The sequence below is a fragment of the Pseudochaenichthys georgianus genome, chromosome 6 (genome assembly GCF_902827115.2).
Source record: "Pseudochaenichthys georgianus chromosome 6, fPseGeo1.2, whole genome shotgun sequence".
Lineage (NCBI taxonomy): Eukaryota > Metazoa > Chordata > Actinopteri > Perciformes > Channichthyidae > Pseudochaenichthys > Pseudochaenichthys georgianus.
In genome coordinates this window covers 40,629,254-40,646,884 of record NC_047508.1, presented here as the reverse complement: position 1 = coordinate 40,646,884, position 17,631 = coordinate 40,629,254, and the positions used below count along the sequence as shown (strand labels likewise).

Below are 17,631 nucleotides of genomic sequence, written 5' to 3'. Positions count from 1 at the left end.
TAGCAGTAGTAGTAGTAGAAGTATGTAAGTATGAGATGTCTGTCAATAAACATCCTCCAGTTTGTGATCTGCTCACACAGACATCATGATACAAAATGTGCAACAGTGTCCATGCATGCTGTCATCACATGGAAATATTACTAAAAGCATGCATAATGAAATATATAAACTTAACACAAAAAGTAAGGACATGTGTGTGTGGTAGAGGATTTCCTTATTGTAACAATGCTTCTATGTGTGTATGTGGGTTGCCAAGAAGCTTTGTTTCAACAAAGAAAGAATCTACCAAACACAAATGTCCTTACTTTGTGTGTTAAGTTTATAAATGAGAGTTGCCCCCACCTATGAGAGCGGAGCTGATGCAGCGGATGGAGGCGCAGCAGGGCCCCACCACCTGCAGAGGCTGGTGTTTGCAGAGCTCCAGCAGCAGCAGGTGGCCCCCCCGGGTGCCGATCCACAGGGTCGCAGCGCTCTGCACCAGCAGGGCCTTCACCTGGGCCCAGGGGGGGGCCGCGTCAAGGGGGGGGTCCACCTCGCTGGCCTTCTTACAGCCGGAGTCATCTCTACAGGGAGGGGGGACACACACAGCTGCAGTCACACACACAAGACCTCCAGACGACAGTTTCATCCCACAGGACATAAATTAAGACAAAATTAAATACGGGTTACTGCGTGGATAACTATTTATATAAATAAGTATATTGCAAACACATCTGTTTACAGTCCTCATAACCACATGTTTATATATTAATACAGTATTTAGTCTTGTGTCTTTACTGTCTGGTTGTTGAATTCTATGTGATTTAAAGACCATGGACGGGCATTTTAAATCAGAAAAAGTGTTTCTGGATTATCCAAAAATCACCATTTTGTTTTCTGTGTATAACATGTTACAGATGGTGCTATGTTTGTTATAATGATATATTTAATTGTATTTATTGTACCTCTATTTAACCAGGATGGGTCTCATATGCCTGTTTGGCTTTCCAGACAGACTCAAAACAAACCCAGCACAGACAGTGCCGGTGCTAGAGTCTGTGGGGCCCTAGGCAAACATTGACTGGGGGCCCCTCGAACCAGCTTTTCATCACCACACACCCCCGGAGCGGAGCAACGAAACTTAAGTTAAGAAGCAGCATTGTACGGCGCACTACGCATGGGGCCGCCTCGGGGGGGTTTCCCGACATGTCGTTGCAGTAAATGAAAGGGTGTTTCATGTTGTCGTTGCTGTGGACCTTCTTAATCTACCTTCTTTGGGGTTGCCTGCCTTGCATGTCCGCAAGCGGCGGCCCTGAGCACAGAGCAATGATCGATAAATAAAAAGATATCTACCTGATGATCTGAGCGCAGTCGATGGAGTCCACCATCCTCTCGCTGCGTTTGTCCCAAACCTCGACCACAGGCGTCCCTTTGCTCAGGTAAACATATTTATCCACAACCATCCGAGACACACACGCTTCACCGGCCAGCGACCGCTGCTGCCTGAAGGATACAACAACATGATGACAGAGTTCAACTTCAAACTCGATCTCACTCTAATCTCATTCTAGAATATCTTTCTTCTTCCTCAATATTTCCCAATTTTTGTCAAAAATGCAGGAACATTTGTGAGAAAGAATTTGATTTCTTTTTGTCCTTTATCTAACAGACACATTTCATTTCTTGTGATCAAACATTAACGCAAATGATTTCCTGAGTTTCAATAAGCGACTTTAGACCCCAAGCTATCCGTTGACTAACGGACTCACTGAAAGATGAGGTTGGGTCTGGTGTCGAAGCTCCTGCAGACTTCGTAGTCGGCGGTGAACGAGAGGACCCTCGTCCCGCAGCCGGCCCACACACACCTGCTGTCCAGAGAATACACAGACTGACCCAGACACATGAGCGGCGTGCTGCCGCTGCCCACGGTGAGCGACTTCACCGGCTGCCCGCTCTCCTGCTGCAGGCAGAGAGAGGGGAGAGGGGAAGTCACAAGAAGGTGAGGAATACAGTTTGGTACATGTAAAGCATGGAAGGAGAAAGTCTGAGCAAAAATGTTAGATTTTAAGAACAAAAACTTGATCTTCCATTCATTATCTAACACGTACCTTTAGTACAGAGTCCTCATAGATGGTAAGGACTCCACTGGCAGTCCCAACCAGCAGGTAATTCTTTCTTTGGCTGAAAAATTATACAAAAAACATAATAAATCTACCTGAGAGTGAGGGGCGGGGCTTAGATTGAGGGGCGGGGCTTAGAGTGAGGGGCGTGTGCGTGTGTGTGTCTGTCAGTGAGTCGATAAGTCAACGGATAGCTTGGCGTCTAAAGTCGCTTATTGAAACATGACCTTATTTAACTTTTAAGATGACAACATTAGTAACAGTAGGAACAATTTAATCAACAGGGTTTTAAAAACTCTAAATAACCCTAAATCAAATTAGCAAAACTGTATTTATAAATGAAAATGTTTAAGACTGTTTAATCTCACATATCTTTTGTTAATTTAATTCACTAGAGACTATAAACAGCCATATACCAAGATGCCAAAAGTGATGACAGTGTTGGCATTCATTGGTCAGTTAATTGTACTTTTTGGCCAGATGAATTACATTTTCATTAACCTCTGATTCCCTAAATATTTAGCAGACCCTGAAATGTAAAATACCCTGAAGCAGCCATGCTAGATCCAATACGCTTCTAACCAAGCATTACAATAAATATATCCTAAAATGTGCAATGGATGTTCATGTTTCTCCCATCTTGAAACTTACATTTTAATGACCCCCCCTCATTTGTTTAAGTCAGACCAATACATGCCTTCGTTACACGAGAAGTATCACCATACATCAAATATAACATCTTACGCTCGACGAGGGTGCACGTGGAAGTAGAGCGAGGTGACGGCGTCGGTGACACTCTGCAGGTGGTGCCATTTCGACGGGTCCTCAGTGCTGATACACACCAAGTACCCTGATTGGGTGCCAGCCACCAGCCAATCACAGGCCTCCGTTGGGATTTGGACGGTCACGAGACACAAGACAGGACTGGTGTCGATGTCCTGCAGGAGGAAGAGAAGTAAATGAAAGACCTATCTTTTTCATTTGGCTTGTTATTTGGGGCAATTGTAATTTTGTTGTAGTATTATAGTATATAGTATAATTCATGTTTTATTGTTTTATGGTTCAGTGATATAACTCTTTCTGTTGGTTTATACCCTGTTTTTAATTATGTTCCTCCTTTGTTAGTGTCATTCTTTGTCATACTCTGTAAAGCACTTCGTCAAGCAGGAAAGGTGCTATATAAATAAAGTTTCTCCACATATTTATCGAATCTTAAATCTATCGATCATAAATCTATTGATTAGATTTATGATTCGAAACGTACAAAAGTCCGGCTGAATAAAACGTGCATCCGTTTTCCACAGATCTTGTTTTTTTACAATATTCCAAAATCCTATGGAGAAATCTCGTTGCTTTTTTGTCGAGGGAACTACAAAAATGGCCTACAAAAATCCGTCATCACTGCACCACTCAGTGTATTAGCGCTGTCGGTACCTGTGTAGAGACTGCGTTGGTGTCCAGGTCCACGGCTGTGATGAAGCCCCTCCTCTGGGTGCTGCTGCCCCCCCCCACCCAGGCTGTGTGTCTGATGGAGGGTCCGTCCCCACTGCCAGAGCTCACCGTGAAGCACTCGGTGTTGAACGCACGGGGGACCACCAGCTCCCTCATCAGGCACAACATCTGGCCCGAATTCAGCCGATCAAACACCTGCACCCTCCACAGAGGACACACATCATTAGTTTTGTCCTAAACCTGGACATGAGTCGCCATTTCATATCACTTCTGGGTTCCCTCGTATCAAAGTTCATGTTTTTTTTAAGCCTGAAAGAATACCCCACTAAAAAGTGACTCAAACGTCAAAACGTCGAACATTAGCCGCCTTTAGCTTAGCGATGGTGATACAGTTGCTTTGTACTTCTTGTGATTGCATTACGCTTCAAAAACAATACGTGGTGTCAATATATGGAGATTATCTTGCTGAACAAAAGGTGTAAATATCATAAATGTGTGTTTCTGCAATATTCCAAAATCCAAAGGAAAAGGCTTTTTGTCGAGGTAGCCCTCGTTATGCTAACTCCTAATGCGAAGCTACCAAGTGCATTGTTGGTTGCGCTCTAGATAAACGTGTCTGTACTTTACTAAGGTCCCGTTTCACACCTGAGCAGAAGTGGGTCGAGCCTGAGGACTTTCCCTCAAACAGTCCTTCATCAGCTGCTGGAGGCCCGGCCAGGGGGAGCAGCCGTAGTGTTTCACTGGGTCTGTGGACGGGACAGGAGAGTCAAAGGCCACTCGGGTATTATGTTGAGGGGGATTCAAGTTCAAGTTCATTAAACCACATTTAAAAAAGGACAACATTTCTTAAAGTATGAGTACATTTAAAGGTGTAATCTCATGACATGTTATAAAAGCACTAACAGGAGTAATAGCTGATAATAGTCTTTAATGATGACGCCTTTAACACTACAGTGGAACCGCCAGAGGTCGCTGTATACCTAAAACCGCCAACGGGTAAAATGTACCCGCTATTGATTTTCAAGGTACAATGTTCTTTTATTTATCAGTGAGTGTTGATCGCACAGGGATGAAACTTATACCAATAGAATCTGTGGACTGTCAGCTTTTCATATGATATAGTTTGTGCAGATAGCATGAAGTATAACATATCGCTAAGAATGCTGATTTAAAACTATCTATAGATCTATCTGTAATGTTCTGTTCTATGGACATATAATTGTCTACACAAACAGGCGACACGGACTACTTCTCTCATTCAGAGTGTCCATTTTTATTCAACTGGCACATGCATTACGTCCTCAACGTGAGCTCAGTCATCCAAGATCTTGTATTCTCCAAGATGTTACACTATCTATAACTATCTATTTCTCTATCTATCAATATATCTATCTATCTATCTATCTCTCTCTCAATCTATAAGGAACCGCAGTAGACAAAAGGCGTTGCTATAGCAACACGTCATGTTTACGCTGTATTTCTATGAGGTAAATATTACCCGCTGGCGGATATAGGTATACATGGCATTTTTTTTGGCGAGTTTTTCAATCTGACTTCATATTGACAATTGTTAACAACAGAGGGTGCTACATAACACACTTTCAGGAAAAGTCACGGACTTGGAGACTTTAATATGTTATTGACAAAAAGTTACATTAAAAAATTTACCCGTTGGTGGTTCTAGTGTTAAAAGAATGAGAAACTGGTTTGTTAGCAGGTAGGTTGACACGTATGAGGAATTTGACTTGGTGTCGTGGTGCATACATACAAGTAACACAAAATAAAACACAGATAGAGAACTATTTTAAGAACACTAGAAAAACATAAAAAAAGGGTGCTCAAGTCCCACCTATTTGCAAGGCCTTCAGCCCCTCGTTTATTTGTTGTTATGTTTGTCCGACTGTTTTTTGTTTACTCCTGTTTTTCTAAAAAGCGACCTTGGGTCCCCTGAAAGGCGCTATATAAATATAAGTTATTATTATCATTAGTATTACCTGGCAGTTTCCCCTGCACGGCGACCTCGTCGAACTCGCTGGGGAACTTCATGCCGTCAGAGATGCGCTCCCCGCAGGTCAGCAGGTCGTAGAGCAGCAGGCCGAACGAGAACACGTCCGCCTGCTGGTTGTAGATCACGTTCCCTCGGGCGATCTCTGGAGCTCTGAAGCCTGCGAGATATAGAGAGGAATCCATTTGAATAAGCAACAAAGTGACGCACAGCCCAGTGTCTGCGTTTCATCATGTTCTGTTGCATGTTTTTATTTGATTGTATTTACTTTAAAATGACATTTGTCTTTAAGGTTGACTTAGAAAATCTGTCCAGGGACTACGGATGAAAAATAGACTCTTGGCTAACTGGCACACTTACAGAAATGTTCATTAATGTGCTGTTAAATAAATAAATAAATAAACTGTAATTGCAGATCCTCATTGTGTATTTCTATCTTTTTTTTGTCGTTGCTATGACTACAGAATAATTGTCTTTTTATGTTATGATCTCTGTTGGAGCCAATTTGCTTTGGGTTGTGCGCGGGGTTTGTCTACGGGAGGTGATTAACCTATATATGTGGGCGATCAGCTGGGATGAGAGGTTAGAGAGGAAGCCACGCGGTTGAAAAACGTGATTGTGTCTGAGCGGGATCGTTATGTTTTAAACAATATTTTAGATACGCGAGTCTTAAAAGAACTTTGTAACCGTGGACAAATAAATAAAGCATTACAAATGACGTCACGGTGGACCTCATCCTTCACCACAACACGCGTTGGGAACTCCGACTGCTAACCTCCACGAGTGGCCTTTTTTGATGAGCGATCGCCGCTACAATCCTTTTTGTATTTCTTTGTTATATAGCACCTGTTATTGTGTTAAATAAAGTGTTTAAAAAAGAGTGTAAAAGTATCGTACTTTTCGGACTATAAACCGCGACTTTTTTCCCCATTTTTTTTGTACAGCTACCGGCCACTAGGGAACCTCCTAAATCTATGGATTTTACAGGTACAATTATCCACCTTTAACTCTATGGGCTCTATGACCGGTTCGCGCCCGCCACCTCTAAGGGGCGGGCTCCAGCAGGAGAAGCTGGAGGCCGGAAAAGAGCGAGACAGGTAGCGCGCCAAAGTACAAGTGGAACCGAGAGACAGAACGAGAGCAAGACAGACGGACAATTTAGCTGCTGCGGCTTATATGCAGGTGCGCTTTATAGTCCGAAAAGTACGGTAATAAGAAAGTAAAAAGTCTGGAGAGTTTCACCTGGCGTTCCCTCGGAGCTCCGCACCCCCATGGCGCAGCAGTACTGAGCGATGCCGAAGTCTGTGATCTTGGCGATGATCTCCGAGTCCGCCTTCAGGTTGAAGAGGAGGACGTTGTGCGGCTTCAGGTCCCGGTAGATGATCATGGCCGAGTGGAGGTACCTGCTCGCACAGAAAGGAAGGGGCAACGTGGATTCATATTTTTATCATGTTTGACACTATAGGTTTTTAAATGTTGAATCTGATTCTGAAGATCTGTATCCATTTAGAAAAATGTCTGAATCGTAATGCTAATTTTGGTTGATGATTTTATCAAAAAACATATGCGAAATGATAGTATCTTTGCTCTTAGCCTACATCCAAAATGATACTGTAATGTACCATATTGTTATTTGATCTTCACAATAGTTTTATCAGTCAACATTTTTCGAGGAAATAAACAACAACATTTCCAATACTTCCAAATATTGTCAAGAAAATAGACTAAACAAGACAAGCAATTACATGCCATAATTCCCAAAAATAAATGTCCGTTATTCGTCAGATTGCAGTAAAGTGGGAGAGAGAAGAAAGAGACAGAGAAGAAAGAGACAGAGAAATCGAGCGGTTTGACAAGGTCCTAAAGCTAGTGGTTCTTTGGTTCAAGAGCACACCCTTTAATCATTTGCTGACCAATGCTCTCCTTGTTCGCCCCTCACTCCGTACCTGAGTCCGTCGGCCACCTGCAGGGCGATCCTGTGCTGCAGCTTCCGGTTCAGGCTGCCGTTCTCGTGCTCAAAGAGGGAGTCCAGGGAGCCTCTGAGAGCCAGCTCCATCACCAGGACCTGAGGGGAGCAGCCGGCCCCCAGCAGAGCCACCAGGCTGGGGTGGTGGAGGCGGCCCAACACCGTCAACTCCTGGAGGCCAGCGGAGAAAGAATTTAGTCATTGTAATGTCCAAAACACATATTTGTTTACGTCACTTTTATTTGTATTTGTTGAGCACTTCGAGCAATCGTCACGTTGGGAAAATACTGAATGTCGTCTTCCAATATGAGAGTAACTTGATAACAAAGGTATCCCAACTGTAGCCAGGATATGGGATTACCGAGAAGAGCACCAGGACTGTTTGAGGCAGATGATAGCTATGTGATTAACATGATGATTCAGCCTCTATGGAGAGAGACATCAAGCATGCTCATTTCTGACGTGGAGCTGATCTGAAGTAAACGTTGAATACTGCTTTCTATTCCTCCATCTTGTGACTGTGTGATTATTAACATTTTTAAGTATTTAGAAAATGTCAGAATTTTTAGATTTGGAGAAAAAGTGAGAATATAGAGAAAAAGTCAACATTTTGAGGAAAAAGTAAGAATTTTGAGATTTTAAGAAAAAGTAAGAATTTTGAGGAAAAAGTAAGAATTTTTATATTTTGAGAAAAAGTCATAATTTTGAGAAATTCATAATTTTTAGATTTGGATACAAATTCAGAATTTTGAGGGAAAAGTAAGAATTTTGAGATTTTAAGAAAAAGTAAGAATTTTGAGGAAAAAGTAAGAATTTTGAGATTTTAAGAAAAAGTAAGAATTTTGAGATTTTAAGAAAAAGTAAGAATTTTGAGGGAAAAGTAAGAATTTTTATATTTTGAGAAAAATTCATAATTTTTAGATTTGGATACAAATTCAGAATTTTGAGAAACAGTCAGAATTTTGAGGAAAAAGTAAGAATTTTGAGATTTTAAGAAAAAGTAAGAATTTTGAGGAAAAAGTAAGAATTTTTTGATTTTCAGAAAAAAGCCAACATTTGAGAAAAAACGGTATCATAACCTAGAATAACCGGTATTCCTCCCTCTTGTGACTGTGTAACTCCCTCTCTTGGATATGAGCATGTGAAAGACACTGTTCAGGAACTAGCTGATGCTCTGTGTGTGATGACTACTTCCTTTCTGGAGAGGATCACAGATACATGGATCCTGAGGTTGAAGCTCAAGCCGCTGACGGGTGACATGTCACATGGGTGTGGTTTGTGTATATAGGTCACCTGTTTCATGTCGGGGTGCGGATGACAGGGTGAGCTTGTGCTGACATCTCTTCTGTTGACTGTCTTTGTCCCTCTAAGTTAATGTGTGTTTTGATTTTGTTTATTAAATATCTTCAACCTATCTTACTTCAGTACAGACTTCCTCATTGAAAACGCGTCGCAGCATAAAGCCAAGCCTCTCGGCGTGGGAATTGAGCCGGACTGTTTGGTGGTTAAATGATCAGCGGTACCTGTCTGAGGAGTCTGTAGGTGTAAAACTCAGACGCATGCTTGTTGAATATTTTCACGGCGACTTCTTCATTTTTGTAGACGCCTCGATAGACAGTCCCGAAGCCCCCGTCCCCTGTAGAGGACAAACATCATATATTTACACATCCCTTTTAAACACTAAAAAAGTATAGATATGTCTAAAGAAATCAGGGAGGTGTACCCAGACGGTTTTCTTTAACCATGTCCACCTCCAGCTCCTCGCTGTCCAGCATGATCCCCGCCGGCTGGTCGCTCAGCACCAGGTCCGGAGCGATCTGAGAGATGGGGAGTTTGAAGCTCGGGTCCTCCGGGTTCACCAGCAGGAAATCTATATTTGATCAAATTATAATAACCAACATTTTAGATGTTAAGGTAGGAAGATGGGGCGATTCTGAGCACATTCAGAAAACAAAAACGTTGAGGTTAATACTGACTTTTATGGATTAAAAAACTAATTGTTGAATTCATGCAAGAGGCGAAACGTTTTACGGGGATTGACAATAACCAATTTTTTTAATAAATGAAAATTAATAGCATGTTGATAATAGAAAACTGTATATATTGAAAAAATAATCTTCTTCAATCATTACATTATTTTCCATTCTTGCTTCGTCTCCCAACACACACTTGAATTTTTCACAATGCATTTCCAAAAAAAAGTACAAAACAAACAGTAAAACTAAAGAAAGCTAAAGACGAATTTGACCGATAGATTAATTTATTTGTTCTACTATCGTAGTGCGATAATAGCTATAGGAAGCTTACTGAAACTTTTTGGCTTGTATAATACGATAATAATGTGAAGGAAATCAGATATTGTGGCAGCCATAATTCTCACCGTCAAAAACAGGTGTTGTATTTAAGTGTGATTTATGTACCATGTTCACACTTGGTGAAGAGGTCCTCCAGCAGGATCCGGCTCCTCTCCTGCCCGTCCTGGAAGCTGTAGAGCGCCCACTTCTTCAGGAGAGCTTCTCCGCTGCCGTGCACGTCCGTGTTCAGCAGGCCGGGGAACCACTCCTCCAGCAGCGAGTCCACGTGGTCCACGACCTGACCCAGCAGCACCCGGCCTGAGGGGGGGGGGGGGGGGGGCAGTCAACCATTTTAGAAAGATTGATGGATTGATACATTTTATTTCGAACAAGTAAGATAAATAATTACAAAACAAAGAAAATGTTGCAGTGCATAGTCATGTAAGAGAAATAAAAAAAAAATGACATTTACAACAACAACAGCATTAGCAACATAAACAGTCCCACATCTAGTGTTCGGAAAGGAGTGAGAAGAAGTATAATTTCTTTAATCTCACCCCCTTGTCCCTAAATGATTTATTTATAATCTATAAACTGCAATAATTATCATTATTATTAATTATTATTGTTATTAATCTGCTTTACCTGTTGACATATATACATATACACATATGTACATACACACACATATATATACATATACATATACACACACCTACATACTCACACATATACACATACACATAGTCAAACACAAGATAGATGTTAAGTGTCCTCAAAAGATAAAGCATGGATGGAAGCTTGTTCGTTTTGTGGTCTTATTTTCTTAATTGGTCATAAACAACTGAAAACATTCAGGAATTGACTTTGAAAGTAACGATTTATTAAAAAAGGTGTATTGAACGTAGCGCTTGAACGTTTTGTCCCTTGTGTGATTTTGAGATGATTTGCATATTTATGTGTTTGGGCACTTTTAGGCAACACTGGAAACACTGCAGTGTGATTTATTTCATATACATTTAATTAAGACAACCGATTTATAAGATAAGAGATATTTTACATCCCTTTTTTTACTTTTTATTTATTGAATTGTATTCCATTCATGCTGTCTTCAAAATAGAAATCTAGTCTCTCATTTGTTTACATACAGAATAAAATGGTTTGCCTCAAAACCGTTTTTTTAACCTGAAGAAAACATAAAAAAATAATTTAAAAAAGCCATTTCAATAATACAAAATGTGTGTTTTTTTAAAAGTATGATATTGCCAAATTTGTACAAGATGATGAAATATAAGGCACAAAAAAAAAAAACCTTTTCGTGAGGAGGGCACAGTGATCCTGACGAAGCTGGAGGGGTTCTCCTCCAGCGAGGCGGCCTCCAGCAGACAGTACGCCTCCGGAGACCAGCTCAGGTACACCCCTCTCCTCCAGTAGATCCGGTTGGGCCGCACCACTTTACCTGGAGAACACACAGCATGAACATTCATTCATTATTACCTCTATCATAGTTTAAAGATGGTGTTTTAAATGTCAGGTCAAAGGGAAACATCGTCATCTCAGTTTCTATTAAAACAAGTGTTGCCATTCCAAACTCAATCAAATTCAGTTTTCTTAAGACATAAAGCTACACAAGTAATTAAAAAAATGTGTATAATGGGCTTGTGCAATATCAACATTCCAGTATATCATGTCCTTCAGCTCTTATATCATATGAAAAGTAGAGCATTTTGATATTTGAAAGGCGAAAACTACATTTCCTACAATTGTTCCATGAAAAATGTACTTATCGTATCAGATTATCGAAAAAGTTGCCGATTATATTGCCGTCGATCAACATATCTCTAATCTACAGTCCAGTACCATGTATGAAAGAGTGACTGTGTGTACTGTAGTGCAGGGGTTCCCAACCTTCATTGTGCCAAGGACCGGCAGATACATTAAAAAAAAATCGCGGACCGGTTGTCAATTTTAACTGATTTTAATATTTACTCACCAGCAGGTAGCAACAGAGGCTAACTGTATGTAACAGCCTGAACAAATACTAGAACAATATGCATCCAAAACATATTAACAACGTTTTAAAAAGAACCGACGTTATTCCGTTTTTAAACCAAAACGGGAAGACCGATAAATCAACGTTTTGGTTTTGTTTGTATGATTTACGGATAATCCAGTGATGGGAAAACGAGGAAAAGGCGCATTATGAAGGGTGTGTGTGTGTATGTGTGTGTGTGTGTGTGTGTGTGTGTGTGTGTGTGTGTGTGTGTGTGTGTGTGTGTGTGTGTATGTGTATATGTGTGTGTGTGTGTGTGTGTGTGTGTGTGTGTGTGTGTGTGTGTGTGTGTGTGTGTGTGTGTGTGTGTGTGTGTGTGTGTGTGTGTGTGTGTGTGTGTGAGACACTGGCATTTGTTTTCAGAAGATATTATGATAGTGACGTTCGTTCCGGTGCACTCCGACAGCATTTAGCACTACATCGAGATTAAGATTAAACTAATTTATTTTGGGAACACCGACCCGCGTATAGGCTACCTATGGAGTTAGCCTGATGTGTGTAAATTACTGTTCATGGTCATTTGAAAACAAATGCCGGTGTCGGACAGACACACAGAGCTGAGGTGAGCACACACACACACATCATGCGCCTTGGTGACTGGACATCTCCTTCATAAAACTAATAAAAGGGGGAGTAATCGGGCAGTTCGATGTGTGTAGAGGTGTGTGTAGAGATGTGTGTAGAGATGTGTGTAGAGGTGTGTGTGGTTAACACGTAGCAGCCTGCAGTCACTCGCTGTTCTGATGAAGGTAAACACAGCGAAGGCGGTGCGTAAAAAGGCACAGCTCTCGGCGCGCTGGTGCTGCACTTCTCAGAGCGGAGTACACGTCCCGCTGCCTCCTGATGCTGCCTGCAGCCATTTCATGAAGTGAAGGCTTTCCTTCAAACAGCTGCAGGCAGCAGATAGCGTGAGAGTCCCAGACATGAATTCATAGATCAAGGCAGACTGTTTACTCTCCTGTTTTGCTAATCCGGTGCTTAAACAAAGGCAAGGCAAGTTTATTTATATAGCACTTTTCAACACGAGGCAATTCAAAGTGCTTTACAAAAAAATTAAAGACATTAAGGAAATGGCATTTAAAATCAGTCATTAAAAAGAAAAGCTAATAAAATAAACATATAGCTCTACACCCCTGGCCGACATGTCCTTAAAATGAAGTCCGAGTTTGAAATATATCAAATAATGTATGCACTGCCATTTCCCCACATAAACATCACAGTCTGCAATCAAACGGTTGTCTCCTGTGCGCTCCTCTTCCTACTTGGCGCACCGGTAACTTTCTCGTGCGCTCGAGAGGCTGAGCCGCCGAATCCCTCGGAACATCATAAAAGCCATTTTCAACGGTTTTCTGGTGGAAGATTAAGTAGGCTACTGGATGAAATAATATGACTGGTATCGGTGCGAACATTAAACACTTTTTGAAAAAAATATTATGATAAAATATTTTTATATATTTAGAATTCTGCAAATATTACGATAAATTCCCAGCTATTTCGCGGCCCGGCAGTAACACCTCCGCGGCCCGGTACCGGGGGTTGGGAACCCCTGCTGTAGTGTAACTCACCTCTTCCACAGAGCAGGAAGGAGGAGACCTCCAGCAGGCGGCTGATCTGACGCGCCCAGAAGTCCATGGGGAAGTACGGCATCTCGTACAGACGCACGATCACCTCCGAGTTCTCACAGTGAGGCAGCTCGATCACCGGCCTGTCTTTGGACAAACTGGAACGGAAGAAAGACTTAAAGGTCCCCTACTGTTTTTCATCAATGTATTACAGGTCTCAGATATATACAGAGCCTGTCTCTGATTGGCTGAAACACCAAACAGATCATTGCAGCTTTACCCATAATCCCCTCTGTTTCAGCCCTGTTTCCAAAGTGCTGATTCTCTGTCTGTTACTTTAGATGAAAATAAGGAGCCCCTCCCCACGCCCCTCTGAGAGACATTTGGTTAAAAATAACAAAAGGCGCTTTCACACCGGAGTACTTTCCCCAGGAATAGTTCCGATAGTTCCTGGGATTTTGCGTTCACACCAAAAAGATCTGGAACTAGAAAAAAATGTCGGGAACCTTTTCCCCCCTTTTCAGTGCCTGCTAGAGAGGTGGTACTTTCCTGGGGAGGAAAGGGTTCCAATTTCTATTGGCTGGGCGAATTGCAAACCACACCCCATAAAACTCAGAAAAGTTTTGTGAAGCCTCCATTTCATTTGCTGGCATTAGCATTAGCATTATTAGCATTAGCATAGCGCACCAACGGAGAGAGACTAACTTATGGCAACACAAAATAAAACGTTGGAGCGGTGGAGTGATGAGGAGGTGTCGGAGCTTCTGGCGATTTACCCGGGACTTCGGGTGGCGATTTACTGCCACCCGAGGACCCCGGACTTCGGGTGGCAGTATACGCCGTGAAGTTGTTTGCGGCCTGCCAGTAAACCCAAAGCAGAAGAAGAAGAAGTGACGCTTCATTTGCGTAAACCTTCCTCGGGGACGTATTCCGGTGTGAACGTGATCTACTAGACAGTTCAGGAATTAAAGAGTTCCGGGGAACTATTCCAGGGAAAAGTATTTGGTGTGAAAGCGCCAATTGGTGCTCTAGGAGGAGATTCAGGTGATAAGGTGGGGTGGGGGTGGGGGGGTTACCTTGGTTGCTGATTGGCTAATGGTTACAAAAGCCAAAAAATCGTTATGACATCACAAAGTGGCCAAAATCTGATCAGCTCATTTTCAGACAGGTTTTTATATAAATTAATGCTGTCAAAATTATCGCGTTAACGGCGGTAATTAATCTTTTGAATTAATTGCGTTAAAATATTTAACGCATTTAACGCATGTGCAGAATGGCCCGCCCCATACATCCCACCAGTGATAACGGCGTGGTGTTGTTGCAGGAAGTCCCGACAGAGAATACTTTTGCTGTAGTACAGGGGTGCACATAACTGGTACGCAGGTTATGTGCGTAATCTGAAATGCTTCCGTCACTTGTGTCACAAAGCGCATTTGCGTACCGACGTACTTGTGAAGCTTTTCCAGAAGGCGGTTAGATCACCGGACGACAGAGTCGGTCTCCGTGTGCACGGACAGGGCTGCTGTTAACGTCGGTCTGTACAACGGAACTGTGCCAAAACTACGCCAACCGGCTGTGTGTGTGTGGGTTGTCTTTCATTTTGACACGCAGAAAAATGTTATAATAAACATACTGTATGTTAAATGGATATATCCGCCTTCTTTCATTTATCTTTCCATTCCCACAACAATATACATAAATAAATGGCATATGTTGGACATAGTTCGAATGGTGATTAATCATGATTAATTAATTTTTAAGCTGTGATTAATCTTTTCAAATTAAAAATTGTAATCGTTTGACAGCCCTAATATAAATGGATCAGGACAAAAAGAGAGAGAATCTTTGTTCCTGAAACTTTCAGAGTCTCTTTCCACAGAGGGGACACATGTTGATGTAGAAGAGACATGGAGAAGAGGGGACACATGTTGATGTAGAAGAGACATGGAGAAGAGGGGACACATGTTGATGTAGAAGAGACATGAAGAAGAGGGGACACATGTTGATGTAGAAGAGACATGAAGAAGAGGGGACACATGTTGATGTAGAAGAGACATGGAGAAGAGGGGACACATGTTGATGTAGAAGAGACATGAAGAAGAGGGGACACATGTTGATGTAGAAGAGACATGAAGAAGAGGATTTTGCACAATAGGTGACATTAAGAAGTCTTGATACACGGTAACTCGCTCCCTGAACAATGGCAGTCCCCCAAAGGAACATTAGAAGTGTACCTGCTGGGTATGAGCAGCTGGTCCTCTCCGAAGGGCAGAGCGATCAGAAACTTCTCCAGCAGTTTGAAGAACTGCGTCAGGTGGCTCTTGGGGAAAGACTTGTTCTCAAAGAGGAACTTCTCCACCACGGAGCGCTGCACCACTCCTTTAGGATGCTCCCAGAAGCCACTGCCCTTTAGCGTGAGCTTCTACACAGAGAGACAACATCAGCATTTCTGACACGTTCGTTAGCCGTCAGGTTCCTGCATGAGGGGCTGATACAGAGGTGGTATGTGGCCGCTGATTGCTTTAGGATCAGCTATTCAAGAAGAAATAAATAATGTGTATGCAAAGTGTAGGAATCCATTGTTCTTAGCTTATATCATGTTTTGATCTCCTAACCTCCCAAGAGAAAGTGAAGCATGTCTCTGTGAGATGATGCAGCTACCTGTGAGATGATGTTGCACAGCCACTGAGGGTCGATGAAGTAAAGCTCTTGGAGCTGGAGCGTCGGATCGTCAAAGTGCAGTAACACCCCTTTGTGACCGAGGAGGAGAAACAACAGGCAGGCGTGGTCAGATACATTGAGACTCTATTTCAAAACTAAAAGTGAAACGTCTGCTATGTACCCAATTTGGCGGTCGTTGAGTGTAAGAAGTGCCCACACTCAACATTAGATTAGACTGCATTTAGCCGACGCTTTTATCTAAAGCGAATTACAATAAGTGCGTTCGACCAGGAAGATACAAACTAGAAGAAAACAGAACCATAAAGTACCTCAGGTTTCATAGAGCCAAGCATTTCAAGTGCTACTCAACTGGCTTTAGATAAGCCAGTCCTTTATTAGTATATAAGTGCTTTGTTAGCAGGGGCGGCGCCAGGGGGTAGCTATAGCAACTTCAACAATTGGCCTAGCAACGGCTTAGCAACCCCATTGTTTTGTTATGAAAATGTATCTATATATATACACATTCTCGCGAGATCTATCAGGGGTCGTTGTAAGTTAAAGCGCAAACTGTTACTTGGCTAATGTTGTTATAATTCTCAGTATGTGAACACAGATCGAACATGGAAAGATTTCCCACAAGGCAGCGTAAACGACCGCGATCTCCAACGGAGCCGGACAAGGAGGGAGTACGAGACGGTAGGAGTTGTGTTCGAGTGTGGGGAAACCTCTAATGAGTGTTATACTGTTGATTGGTTCTGTAAGGCGTGGCTGAGGCCGTCAATACCAGAAGATAAAGAGAACGTTTTGGACATTGAAGGCTCGTGATCTGTGGTCTTGAATAGCGGTGAGCGCTACAATATGAACAGGCTCGTGCTTGGCCCACTGGTATCGTTTGTTTATTTTTTAAATGAACTAGCAACGCCGTGCTGTCATATAGCAACTGCTAAGCTACTGCAGCAAACACATCCTGCCACCGCCCATGCTTGTTAGTAATTGTATCGCTCGAAGTGGAGTCGAAGGAGATGAGTTTTCAGTCTGCGCCGGAAGGTGTGTAAGCTTTCGGCTGTCCTGATGTCAATGGGAGCTCATTCCACCATCTTGGAGCCAGGATAGCAAACCCACGTGTTTCTGCTGATGGGAAACCTTTTGTTATGAGTGCACCATACAGGTACTCCATGCACTCACAAGAGCACATGTTATTTCACAAGTATGCACATTGAGACCCAGCACAGGTCATATTGAAGGATGCTGAGTTGAATGAAGATGACCTGAGGGATCTGTGGTCTATATACCTGGCTGCTAAATCCTCAGAACTGTTACAGGGTGTGTATTTTGTAAATTGAGTAACTTTTTTTTTGTATTAGAATTTGTGTTATCTTCAATACTTTTGTAAGCATGCTTCTGAGGAAACATTAAGCTGTCTTTGGCTCTTTTCTGCTGTAACAATGAACATGTCCCCTCTGTGGGACGGATAAAGGTATTCTGATTCTGGGATGTTGGTGAATTTGGACTCTATATTTAATAAGAGGTATTTAAAGT

The 17,631-nt window shown here is 42.2% G+C and overlaps 1 protein-coding gene across 1 annotated transcript in view; it reads right to left on the bottom strand.

The window, feature by feature from the left end:
- lrrk2 (leucine-rich repeat kinase 2) overlaps window positions 1–17,631 on the bottom strand; it is a 97,074-nt gene that overhangs the window by 3,230 nt on the left and 76,213 nt on the right. The window contains 17 exon segments of the mRNA XM_034085447.2: window positions 343–563; window positions 1,333–1,482; window positions 1,749–1,939; window positions 2,088–2,160; window positions 2,844–3,037; window positions 3,534–3,746; window positions 4,197–4,297; window positions 5,546–5,716; window positions 6,799–6,959; window positions 7,503–7,693; window positions 9,046–9,158; window positions 9,246–9,392; window positions 9,943–10,134; window positions 11,129–11,275; window positions 13,435–13,589; window positions 15,666–15,853; window positions 16,093–16,181. Of these exon segments, the coding sequence (XP_033941338.1) occupies window positions 343–563; window positions 1,333–1,482; window positions 1,749–1,939; window positions 2,088–2,160; window positions 2,844–3,037; window positions 3,534–3,746; window positions 4,197–4,297; window positions 5,546–5,716; window positions 6,799–6,959; window positions 7,503–7,693; window positions 9,046–9,158; window positions 9,246–9,392; window positions 9,943–10,134; window positions 11,129–11,275; window positions 13,435–13,589; window positions 15,666–15,853; window positions 16,093–16,181 (2,697 nt within the window).